This window comes from Pectinophora gossypiella, chromosome 19 (genome assembly GCF_024362695.1).
Source record: "Pectinophora gossypiella chromosome 19, ilPecGoss1.1, whole genome shotgun sequence".
NCBI lineage: Eukaryota > Metazoa > Arthropoda > Insecta > Lepidoptera > Gelechiidae > Pectinophora > Pectinophora gossypiella.
Genome location: NC_065422.1, coordinates 7,230,774 through 7,242,996, shown reverse-complemented (window position 1 = coordinate 7,242,996; position 12,223 = coordinate 7,230,774). Strand labels below are relative to the sequence as shown.

The 12,223-nt window shown below is 42.2% G+C and overlaps 1 protein-coding gene across 1 annotated transcript in view; it reads left to right on the top strand.

Moving 5' to 3' along the window:
- LOC126375413 (myotubularin-related protein 13) overlaps nt 1-12,223 on the top strand; it is a 116,314-nt gene extending 104,091 nt beyond the window's left edge. The window contains exons 25-40 of the mRNA XM_050022321.1: nt 10-115; nt 445-593; nt 790-938; nt 1,341-1,545; nt 2,005-2,140; nt 2,800-2,982; nt 3,690-3,860; nt 4,454-4,594; nt 5,467-5,618; nt 6,199-6,346; nt 7,240-7,443; nt 7,985-8,120; nt 8,637-8,763; nt 9,075-9,154; nt 9,990-10,072; nt 10,605-12,223. Of these exons, the coding sequence (XP_049878278.1) occupies nt 10-115; nt 445-593; nt 790-938; nt 1,341-1,545; nt 2,005-2,140; nt 2,800-2,982; nt 3,690-3,860; nt 4,454-4,594; nt 5,467-5,618; nt 6,199-6,346; nt 7,240-7,443; nt 7,985-8,120; nt 8,637-8,763; nt 9,075-9,154; nt 9,990-10,072; nt 10,605-10,697 (2,263 nt within the window). The 3' untranslated portion in view covers nt 10,698-12,223. The remainder of the gene's footprint in view (nt 1-9; nt 116-444; nt 594-789; nt 939-1,340; nt 1,546-2,004; nt 2,141-2,799; nt 2,983-3,689; nt 3,861-4,453; nt 4,595-5,466; nt 5,619-6,198; nt 6,347-7,239; nt 7,444-7,984; nt 8,121-8,636; nt 8,764-9,074; nt 9,155-9,989; nt 10,073-10,604) is intronic.

The window sequence follows — 12,223 nt, the reverse complement described above, 5'->3', positions numbered from 1 at the left end:
TCCATGCAGGTCGAGCGCGTCTCACCACAAGGGCGTGATGGGCATGCTGAAGGCCAGCAGCCACCAGCAGCCGACCACCGCGCCCGGAGCTGAGACCACCTCCAGTCTTGAACAGGTAACATACCAACCTTTACAATTACCCTTACAGTATATATTGAGCTGCCAAAAGCATTTAACGAGCCTCATAGGGCGTATTCAAAGCTCGAAATTCTCTCAAATGACTTATTTGACAGGTGATCTAACCTGCAATGTTCTAACGATACTGTGACAGAGACTTGAATCCAGGACCTACAGTTTGTAAGAGAAATGCTCTGATCGCCTAACATCAGTTGGGAAGTTATTAAGTTCACTTTATCAATTTTTTGAGGTTGAGTCTCTGTATATGTTGAATACCTGTTTTATTCTATGTATTCATGTCTTCCCAAAATCCCATAATTCCCCCAGGAGCGTTACCTGGCCACGCTAGTGGCGTGTACACCAGCTGCTCGCGGGGACCTAGAAGACTCGAGCCTCAGCCTGGACTCTCTCCTCCTGTGCTGCGACGACCAGCCGGCGCACACGCCGCTGCTCACAAAGGCCGCTGGCACGCTCGGGTATGTCACCTGTACATACACAAGGATCATTAGGCCAGAGGAAATAGCAAAAATTCCTTTACATCGTCACATAAACAGTCTATATACTCTTACATTGTCATTTAAACAGTTTATACACTTTTACATCGTTATTTCAACAAAACACTTAGAAAGCTCACTGAGGTGTGGGTTGATGACTATGGGTATAACATTATAGTGTGTTGGGTCGCAACAGCGGCGGCAAGGGTTCAGCAGCGGCGGGCGTGCGGCACTTCGGTCGCTGGGGCTCGCTCAAGGGCCGCCAGCCCTCGCACCTCGACCTCTACGCGCCGCGGCAGAGACTCTCCACGGCCGATGTTGATTCTGGTGAGATACACACCTATTTATTACCTCTTTATTAGCTACTAGGTAAAGGATGTTTGATCGTTTTCATTAATTTATTGGCTCAGGTATACCTTACAGCCTTAGTTAGGTATATAGCAATCTATTGGAAAAATCGCAGCTCATTGGACGTCGTTACCTACAGCCCGAGAATCAGCTTGAAACGTGAAGAAAAACCCAATTTAAACGATTTCAAAGACACTTATTTTAATAGTAGGAAGCAACGATTTACTGTGTCCATTTGCCAGAAATGATAACCGCAAACATTTCACTTTTTCCCCATCATAATTTTGGGGTAACAAATCGGATTACTTATGATAAACACACTAATATGTACAGGGCGTTTACTCGATCCGTTTTTTTTTGTAATGTTCCCCCTAATTAAAGTGTCGGGCGAGTGTGGCGGCACGATACGTCGAGCAGCCCTGTACGTGGTAACGGACAAGGGCGCCACATTCCCGGTCCCCGCGGGGGCGGAGGCCGTGCCCGCCGAGTACCCCGAGCTGCGCACCACCAAGCACGCCTTCAAGAAGCTCATGCGGGCCGCCGTGCCCTCCGCGCCCGCCGCGCCCGAGGAGCCTGGCTTCCTCAGGTACACACTGCTATATACCGAGTTCACAGAACACACTATTACACACTCAGAACACATACACTTCTATACAGGGTGTTAGTGACATAATATTGAGGGGGTTGATTCAGACCATGATTCTGAGTTGATAATCAAGCGGAATTTCCTGTCAGAAAATTCATGATTAGTGCTTTTTATTTTTTTTTCAGTTGTATACTTTTGCGACGGAAAATTCCACGTGATATCAATTCAGAATCATGGTCTGAATTATCCCTCAAAGTTTTCGTTACGATGTCACTAACATTCTGTATACTCAGTACACTCACACCGCTTTCGAGAAAGCGTTACCTTACGTACTTACATAAGTTCTACATAAACCCAGGAGTCATATGGCCAACCGCTTGTTTCAGACATTTTACCCCACAAGTTTGATGTCAATGACAATTATGCCCGGAAATACTGTCTAATCTTTTATATTTGTAGGCTGATAGAAGAGTCGGGCTGGCTGTGGCAGCTGCGGCAGCTGTTCCAGTTGTCGGGCGCCGTGGTGGACCTGCTGGACCTGCAGGGCTCATCCGTGCTGCTCTCGCTCGAGGACGGCTGGGACGTGACCGCGCAGGTCAGTATACATACCGCTCACTACGCGAGCACACCCCGCAGTCTCCATACAAAACATCTCATTTGACACAGACACTACACAATGACGTTATCGTAAACGCGCATCTGTGTGTGACGGCTGACGCCCATACGATTGAGGACTAAAGCAAACTGGGCCTTTCTCAGCCGCTGGTGCGGAGTAGAGAGTTGCCATTCTATACGTAGTATTATGCCTTACTCTATGACACGAGTCAAGCTGCTGTGGCAGTTGTGTGACCTGTCAGGTCTGAAAAAAATCGGAAAGTATAATTGCCGATTACCGCATCGTTCATTATACCCTACATTCCACCTTGTGCAATGGACCACATTTTCTTCGCTATGATCCAGACTCCCATCACCATCATCGGTCTTAGGGTGGTATTAATAAACTAATCTCAGCTTTGAGACTGCTCTCAAGATAATGTCAATGTGAAAGTTCTTACATAAAAACAGGGACTTGAGCATGATCTTGAGGGCAGTCTCAGCTGAGATTAGTTCATTAATACCACCCTTAATGTGCAAAGTATATGTGTGTAAAGGTCCTAAAGTGCTTTCTTCATTTCCTTTCTGGCTAGGCCTTCTGTACTTTCTTTTACGCCAAAATGCACCTGAATCTACTCTAATAACCATTATAATTTGCAGATATCATCGCTAGCCCAGATCTGCCTAGAACCTTACTACCGCACGCTGGATGGGTTCCGGATTGTGGTGGAGAAAGAATGGTTGGCGCTGGGTCACAAGTTCGCGACCCGCTCTAACATCGCCGCCACGCCGCAGCAAGGGTTCACGCCCACATTCCTACAATTCCTCGACGCCGTACATCAGGTAACTAGTACAGGATATACATAAATCTATACAGGGTACTAGTGACATCGTAACGAAAACTTTGAGGGATGATTCAGGCCATGATTCTGACTTAATATCAAGTGAAATTTATTGTTGGAAACTTCATAAAAAATTTAGTGTTTAATTATTTTCAGTTGCATACTATTGCGACGGAAAATTCCACTTGATATCAACTTAGAATCATGGTCTCCCTCAAAGTTTTCTTAAAAAAACATCACTCTTTATAAGAGCGAAAGGTCGCTGACTGTTTCATCACAGTCTCAGAAGAAATGACAAGTGCTCAAATTTTGCATGGGGTTCCTTTAAGACGTAGGTGCTTACTAAGACTTTCGGGATTTTGTTAAGATTTTGAGGGTTGAAAACAACCACCAGGAGGGTAAAAAGAGGTGGCAACGTTTGCAGGGAACTTCGGTAGTTTTATTGGTAGGGTTTCACGCGAACAAATTCGTCTGATAACCGCGGCCACTGCTCTTTGTTAATAGCCTTTAGACATCTTGGAATCCCTGGCAAATGGGGGTAAATAGAAAAGTATATCACCTAAATATAAGACTTCTTTTTTGGTAGTAGAGGCGTCAAAATGAAAACATAAAAGTAAAGTAAGTTAGTATTTCTCTTTTGTTTTGTATTTTGTATTGCCTGTTTGTGCATTTACGCAATGTAACCTTCGACAATGTCTTCCCCCGCAGTTGCAGAAGCAGTTCCCATTAGCGTTCGAGTTCAACGACTTCTACTTGCGGTTCATCGCGTACCACACGTCGTCGTGCCGCTTCCGAACCTTCCTGCTGGACAGCGAGGCGCAGCGTGCTGAGATGGGGCTCGCCGCCGCCGACGACAGGCGCGCTGATACTAATAGATTGGTGAGTAGTTATCATGAGCTGTGATGGCCGCAAAAGTTACGAAAAAAGCTTTTAGGCAGATAAGATCAGTCAAAAAAGGAAATGTTTTTTAAAAAAGCAGCCAAATACTGTTAAAGAGTTTTTACAACATGAACATTTATGAGTGACCAACTATTGTCTGACAAAAGACTACAACGCTTACCACGTTTTCTTTTCTTCTTTCTTTTCTTTGTTCTTTTATTTCTTAGTAATCAACCACTTTTTAGTATTTAAATCTATCCGCGAGTTATTGGCTTCTGTATTTGCCGTTGAACTCACCGAACATTTAATAAATGAATAAATAACTACAACTAACCAAACGTGAAAAAATTTACTAACCGCGCCGTGTATAAACGTTTTGGGTTTAAATCTAGTTATTACTCACATTTGTACCCTTTTTTACTTGTCATGGTTGTTACCTGTTGTGTGGCTGCTTATTACATGGGACTTAAACGTAGCTGGCGAAGAGTGCGTGCATATAGCACCTCTGCCCATATTTTCGGGTATACGGGCGTGATGCGGGCGTTGTGTATCTTATAATCTGCGTGATATTATGTTAAACCTTACGTACGCAGGGCGTGGAGACAGGCGCTGGGTGCGAGGAGGAGGTGGCGGGCGCCCGCTGCGGCGTGTCCGTGTTTGACTATATCGACAAGCAGCACCAGAAGGCGCCCGTCTTCTACAACTTCCTGTACACGCCCGACCTCGACAATCCCGTGAGTCATACACTATATTATACCACTCTGTTTCGTCTATCGTGTGGGTTGTGAGGTGGACCAACCTTAGCAACCTTGGTGTCAGGGTTATTATTAAATACTACTTAAAATCGTGTTTAAGTACAGATGTAGCTAGAGAAATTAAGAGATTAGTGTTCCTCTAGTTATTAAACAACTTGTAATGTATACTTAATTGATTTAAAAGATGTGTTGATATTGCAGTTTCCTTTCATGAAGTTTATCCATGATAATTAAGTTGAATAAATGATTCTAATATATCACGTTTTCTCACTCTTAAAAAAATCAATCAAAATTAATTTTCAATCTAAGGGAGACAGCATTATAGAATAACTCCAAGAGGAAAAGAGAAATCCGATGTATTTTTTGTTCCTTACACCCCACGATTTTGACATTTGGGTGTTAAACAACGTTGCGCAGTCTCCTGATATTTTATCGGTTGTGAAAATTACGAGATTATTTTTTGTAACTTAAAATAAATTATGCAGTTTCGCTTTTAAGGATACCAAAACTATGGGAAACTATAACTATCTCTTTCCCAGTTGAAGTATGGCCTGTTCTGTATAGTTTGAACGACTTGAAAACCCCAGAAACTGAAGTATATCAATTATCGCAGTAATAAATCAGATGTAGTCCCGAACGCTTGTTTTTTTCGATCTCCCGATAGCCGATCCTTACATGGCGACCCCGTCATGTCGCGTGTTCTTTGTGTCGAGTAACCTATAATTCTGTATTAGGGAAGTGAACTTTATAATATAATGGAACGCAGATACTTTTGCCTGTTCGGAGGTGAAATTGTTATGTGGAACCTGCAAAGTAAACACTAAACAACATGTTATTATATGAATATGCAGGTGCTTCGCCCCGTGTCGTCGGTGTGCGCGTTAGAGGTGTGGGAGTACTACGTAAGCGAGGAGCTGTCGCACGGCGCCGCGTATGACCTGGAGGTACTGGCGGCTGCGGAGCCCGACCCCAGGGCAGAGAAGAGACGGGTCGTCACTGCGGGGTACACAACCTTTATATTACTTGACTAGCTGCCCGCCCGAAAATTCGTGTGGAATTCTTTTGCCCTCACTTATGCCACATCCTTTGTCAAACAAGATTTTAATTTTATGAGTTTCATACATATTTTGCCACTCCTTTGTCTTAGTGAGCACCTACCTCCTAAAAGGGACCCCCATGCGATATTTGAGTCTCCACCCATCTCTACTCTTCGACTAATACCCATTAAAGGAAAGTTACTCTACTCTATCCGCCCGTTACCTTTTCAAGCGTAAACTGCTGTACCAATTTAGATGACAAAATAAGGTCCCAGGCACCCGATAGCCCAAAAAAGCTCACGGGAAACCGTTGGACGCGTGAAGATCGCCCATTGTGGTGAGTCTTGGGGGAGGTCCAGCAGTAGACGATTTCCGGTTGATGATGATGACGGACCCAGGACTGGATATGAGTACTTTCCAGAGACTGACTTGGAGAGTAAATGCTGATAATAACGGTCCTTCTACTGCTATTCCGCTTAAGTGTACAAGCAGTTTCAGAAGTAAAGAGGAAACAAACAGTAACCAATATAAACATTGTTGTAACAGGTACGATAGCATCCCGCGATGCATGCCAGATGCGTTCACCGGCTTAATGGACCGGTTGCGGCAGTTAGAATTGGAGTTGGGACACTTGCCGCAGAAGTGGCGCGTGCGCTGGGAACAGCTGGAGCTACCCAACACGCTGGAACTACAGGTATGTTATACCACAGGTGTAGAAGTAGGAGGAGGTATATCTTCATTAGCTCTGATATAGCTGGAACTAATTCAAGTGGCGCAGAAGTAGGTGTATACTTACGATACAAGGCACAAAAATAAAATAGCTATCCAAAATTCTACACTAAGTAAATTAAATTCATCTTTTTTTGGGGTTATGTATACGTTTTTACAATAAAATTACGCTAATTTGAAGCTTAATTTATGTAAAATAGCTTATTATAAGGTTAATGATTACCTAAATGATAAAAAATTAGAGATTTCCTTAGAAAAGGTTCAATGCCATATACTTTCAACCGGCGTGCGTGTATGAAACGATTGATGAATGTGGGTGAAGCAAGAGAAGTGCGTCAGGATCTAAGCAAATGGAATTTCGTAATCTCTGGGTAAGCAGAGAAATAGGAAATAGGCGTGAGTTTATGTATGTATGTAAATGATAAAATGTCTGGTAATAAATGTGTTTCTCCAGTTATTAAATAACTTGTAATGTATACCTACATTTATTTAAAAGCAGCGCTTTTTGAACTTTTCTCGTCTTTATAACTTCTTTAGGTGACTATCCTTCATCTTTATGAAGTAGGTACTGTATTGCCATATTTTCCTCTTTTCCATAGTATTGTTTGACATTCTAAGTCGAAAGGACAATCGGACAATGTTATTATAGATACAGGGTGTTAGTGACGTCGTGACGAATACTGAGGGGGATGATTCAGACCATGATTCAAGTGGAATTTCCTGTCGAAAAATTCATGAATAGGGTCTTTTTGAACTAGTTTCAGTTGCATACTTTTGCGACGGAATTCCACTTGATATCAACTCCGAATGATGGTCTGAGTGACCCCTCAAAGTGTTACTGCAAGTCCCCGCCCGCAGCGCGCGTGGTCGCTGTCCATGGCGGCGGTGCGGCGCGCCACGCTGCGGCTGCACACGCGCGGCACGCGGCACGTGCTGGCGCGCGCGCGCCTGGCCGCCGCGCCCGCGCCCGCCCCCACCCCCCCGCACCGCTGGGCCGCCGCCGCCGGCGCCGCGCCCGCGCGCTGCGACCATTGCGCCGACCTGCTGTGGGGGCCGCTCAAGGTCAGCTGCGCACCTCTTTGTACCACCTGCGCTTCTCATTTGTAATGTCACACACAAGAAATACAAAAACAAAAGAAAATATAATATGCTTTTTTGTCCAACAACTTTTAGTGGCGGAGTAAACGACATACCTTCATTTCAGACCATTACATTTTTATCAGAGGATTTAAACAAAGCTCTTGTGACAGCTTTTAAAATGATTATAAAGTCTGAAACCCGGAATTAACGCAATATTTTGTATTCAAGAACTACCGTCAATAAACTTTTCCTGTCCGCGGATATGTTCACGTAACTCAGTTTCTATGTTGACAGATAAAAATTCTATCCTGTCAGGTCATGATCTCCCTCAAGATATCCCGTTTTCGACAGGATTCGCTTACCTAACCTAAAAATTTTACAGTTCCAGTATCTTATAAATGCGACTGTCTATCTGAAGTTACAAAATTTGGCCTCGTGTTCTCTGTCTGTTGACAGACACACACGACACGAGGTCTGTTGTCATTGTTTGTCTGTACGTATTGAAATATTAATAATCGATTAGACGGGCGTGCGTTGCGTGGACTGCGGCGCGGCGTGTCACGAGCGCTGCGCGGAGTCGTTCGCGCTGCCCTGCACCAAGTACAAGGCGCCGCCGCCGCAGGACCGCGAGCGGGAACATCGCGCCACCATCAGCAACAGTACGTACCGCACTATTTATTTATTAGAACGTAAAAACAACAAAGCTCTGTTTAAAAAACACACGAATCGATTCGTGCGTACACGTACAGTCATGACTAATATCATGTACCCATTTTAGAACCCTGTCGCACTATCATATTATTATTTGACATTTAAACAGACTTACAGTTTAATTTGTCAAAAAAGTTAATGTGACTCGGTTTCAAAGTGTATACATGTTAGTACTCTCGCGTACTTTACTGCTCGCGTCCAGTGAACGTACTTTTATAATGTAAGAATTGTTTATGCGTATCCGTGCGTAAATATATGCATGAATTCGTACAAAAACGTATCCAAAATTCAAAAACATCATCAGGTGTAAGGCTTTATCACAGTGTAGATATTAATTGTGTGGCGAAATCGTGACCCTGTCTACCCTATATGCTACATTTCCCGATCCAGACGCCTGGATTGGGCAGTGTAATAAGGCCTTCAAACGTTGCCCGAGATTAAAATGTTGTATGTAACGTTGACAGGTGTAGGCACACTGCAGTCGGCGTCTCAACAGTACTACGAACAGTTCTCGTCCAACGTGGCTGAGAACCGTACACACGAGGGGCACCTCTACAAACGAGGCGCGCTGCTGAAAGGATGGAAGCAACGGTCAGTATCATCACTTATCAAGCTAATTAATTAATAACGTTTTGTACGTATTATTAGAGGGGTTCAGCAGGCCTAGCACGCTATGTAAGCGCGACGCAAGGTAAAATAAAGTTCTTGGTACACGCAACTACCGGGACATCGAAAATTTTCAAGATGTCGCATTCCAAAAGAAATATTATTGTATATTGCTTATAGGAGAGGCAAAAAAAGAAAACAGATACGCTTACGCATTAGGCGGCTCGGGTAAGATTGAGAGTTCTGAAGGAACACTCCGGGTTGTTCTAATGTAAAATGTACCTACCTATTCGCAGATGGTTCGTGTTGGACTCCATCAAACATCAGTTGCGGTATTACGACGCGATGGAAGATTCGCACTGCAAAGGATTTATAGGTAAGTCTCAGATTTTTCTTTAATATTTTTTTTAATAACTTCCAGTCTTATTGGCCAGTTTCATTGGCTTGTTTTTTTTAATTTGCAAATAAGATTTGTATTTGTGATTTCTTTTTTAGAATCTAGTGTTCCATTTATAAAATACGTAAATTCCAAGCAATGTACTTGTTGTAAATCTTTCTTTGTTTTGGTACAATAGTGGTACAGATAACGTTGAAATAACGAGTTATTTCTTTATTATCTGTGGATTTAATTACGTCGTGTCACTCCCACAGACAAACCGAGGAATTGGTTTTGTGGGGTTTTAGTGTAACAAAATTTTCTGTATTTTTTATGAAAAATAAATATTTTACTTACTTACTTAAAACCATCAACCAAGTATAGTTTTAGGGTACACTCGAATAGCTAACAAGATTAACGTAAAAATAAGTTAAATTTTAGTTAGTCCTTCGCCCGAATCGACACCAATGTATGTACAGGTGTTAGTGACATCGTAATCGAAATCTTTGAGGAAAGATTCACACCATAATTCTGAGTTGATATCAAATGGAATTTTCCACCGTATAAGTATAGATTCTAAAATAAATTAAAAAAAAAACCATTTTGCAACAGAAAATTTTACTTGATATTACTACTATAAGTCTGAATCATGAGCTGAATATATTTTCCACCGGGGTAAGCAGAGACTATGGAATTCCATTTGTTTCGATCCTGACACACTTTTCTTGCCCTACCTACCTTACCTTGTCTACCTACCACATTAAACAACCTTTTGTTACCTTGTATGTCTAATTAAATTAATTTTAAACTTATCATAAAACATTTGGTCGTACAGACTTAGCGGAAGTGATAACAGTGACGCAGGCGCCGCCCGCGCCCGGACCGCCCAAGAAATGTGATGACAGATCATTCTTCGATGTACGTACAAACTCACTTCTTACTAATGAAATGTACTTGATGTGGTCAATCCAGCTATTTACTTTGCTTGTTTACTCTTTATTACTCTAAACTACAAAGGAAATTACACCCAAAATAAGAAATATATGTATGTATATGTCATTTTTCTATCAAGTAAATTTGCTCCGAGGTCAATATAAGATGTAGGTGACATGATATCTAGTCGCTTTGCTGTCATCTCCATCATGCTAAAGGGCAAATAGTATAAAGATTAATCATTCATCATCTCGTGGTCTTCTTCTTCTTTCGTGTGGCTTGTGAACCAACCCCATCAACCCTGGTGTCAGGGCTACTATTGAACCGCCAAAGGCCCTTGTCATGGCTCATGTAACGACTACTAACTTTCATCAGTAAGTAGTAACATGGACCAATGGCTTATCGTGCCTGCCGAAGCACGTCACGTGTCATTTTTATTTAATCCTAATAAATCAAAAAAGATTTGGTTTGAACTGCCAAACCAAATCTTTTTCTTACTTGAACGCCATTTTTACAGTTGCGCACAAGTCGACGCACGTACAACTTCTGCGCGAGCGACGCGAACGCGGCGCAGGAGTGGATCGAGAAGCTACAGGCTTGTCTACAGTGAACACAAGCAGTGCGTGCGTCTGTTTAATACGACTACATATTAAGTATATTGATACGAACTTCGAATTACCGCACGCCTATGACATGACAGATAATTTTTCGGTTTTTTTTCTACCAAGACTGCGATATATTTCAAATGCGTTCGGTTTACTGAGACGAAGTTCCGCCTCTTAACTAAACCTTAGGCGTTGTTGCACGCATTTTCGAAGGAAACATGCATATTTCGCATTTTTTAATGTATCCTATTTTGAAGCTAGATGATAGTCCTGTCATAGGTGAAGGTTCTAACGTATTTTTATTTGTGGAACTTTCATATTAGGCCCACAATCGCTAAGAGTAGATGTGAAAAGGAAAATTGTTAGAATCATCGGAAATTTTTAATTTACGTCTTTATGAAGGCCAACAAATTGAGATTTTGTACGTGTATGTGTAATGTATGCCATATGTATGACTGGGGTAATTAATGATTTTGGAGTTAGTATATATTTGAAGCAGCAGATGTTAGCCGCGATCTCGGACCCCGACACTCAAATGACATGTGACGCGATTATTTATACTCTAGGATAATTGTCTACAAATAGTGTAATATTGTTACGTTGGTATTTGTAAATATTTTATCTTAATTATTGTTGTGTAAAGACTTTTGTTCCATTATGAGTATTTCCGTTTTAATACTTTATAAACGACAAACGCGTTCATTGTAATAATTTTATACGTTTCAGTTACAACTGTAGGTTATCAACTGAATTCCATAGCATCACATACATTATATAACGAGGTATATATATTAGTATGTAGATTACTATGTTTAATTCCAACACAAGTATTTTTCACACAACAAAGATATTATTCCTGTACGGGGGATCTCTGGAGGGGCTGCCCTAGTTTATTGTTACATACTCAGTGTACGTTTGTAAATAGATGGTTGTTTTGTGTTGGACATATCAGTGTGGGGCATCGGCCCGACACGTAACGAATTGTTTGTAAATAAAATTATTTTTATTGTTCGCGGATTGCATTTAGGCGCGCGCCGCGGGCGGGGAGGACTGTTCCGCTCGACCCGGCGCGCTGTTCAATACCACGTCCGACACTTGGCCGATATCATTAAGAATAATTATTTAAGTCCGGCGGAGGCTACGTGGACGCTCCTCAAGTCGACAGACGCGTTGCGATAGAGATTATTTCGTGCCAAAAATGCACAGTGTGCACTACTCATTGCTCAGGTCGTTAGACAGCGCGTTGTCTAGATACTGCAGAATGTGATACTAAATTGAGCAATATTTGCCTTATTGTTTGCTGAAAGAAGTGTTGCTTCGTACGCTTCGACAATACAATGTGTAGGTGTTAGCTTCGCTTAGTGAACGTACCTTGAGAATGTAGTCTACTGCTGTACTTCGAAACTTAACCTTATCCTGTTAGATTCTCCTTATACTTTGTATTGTCCGATCCATATTTTGATGCAGCAGTAGGCTGAATATCTTGTAACAGTGCACTGCGTACCATCAAATAAAGAAATTTATAAATTTA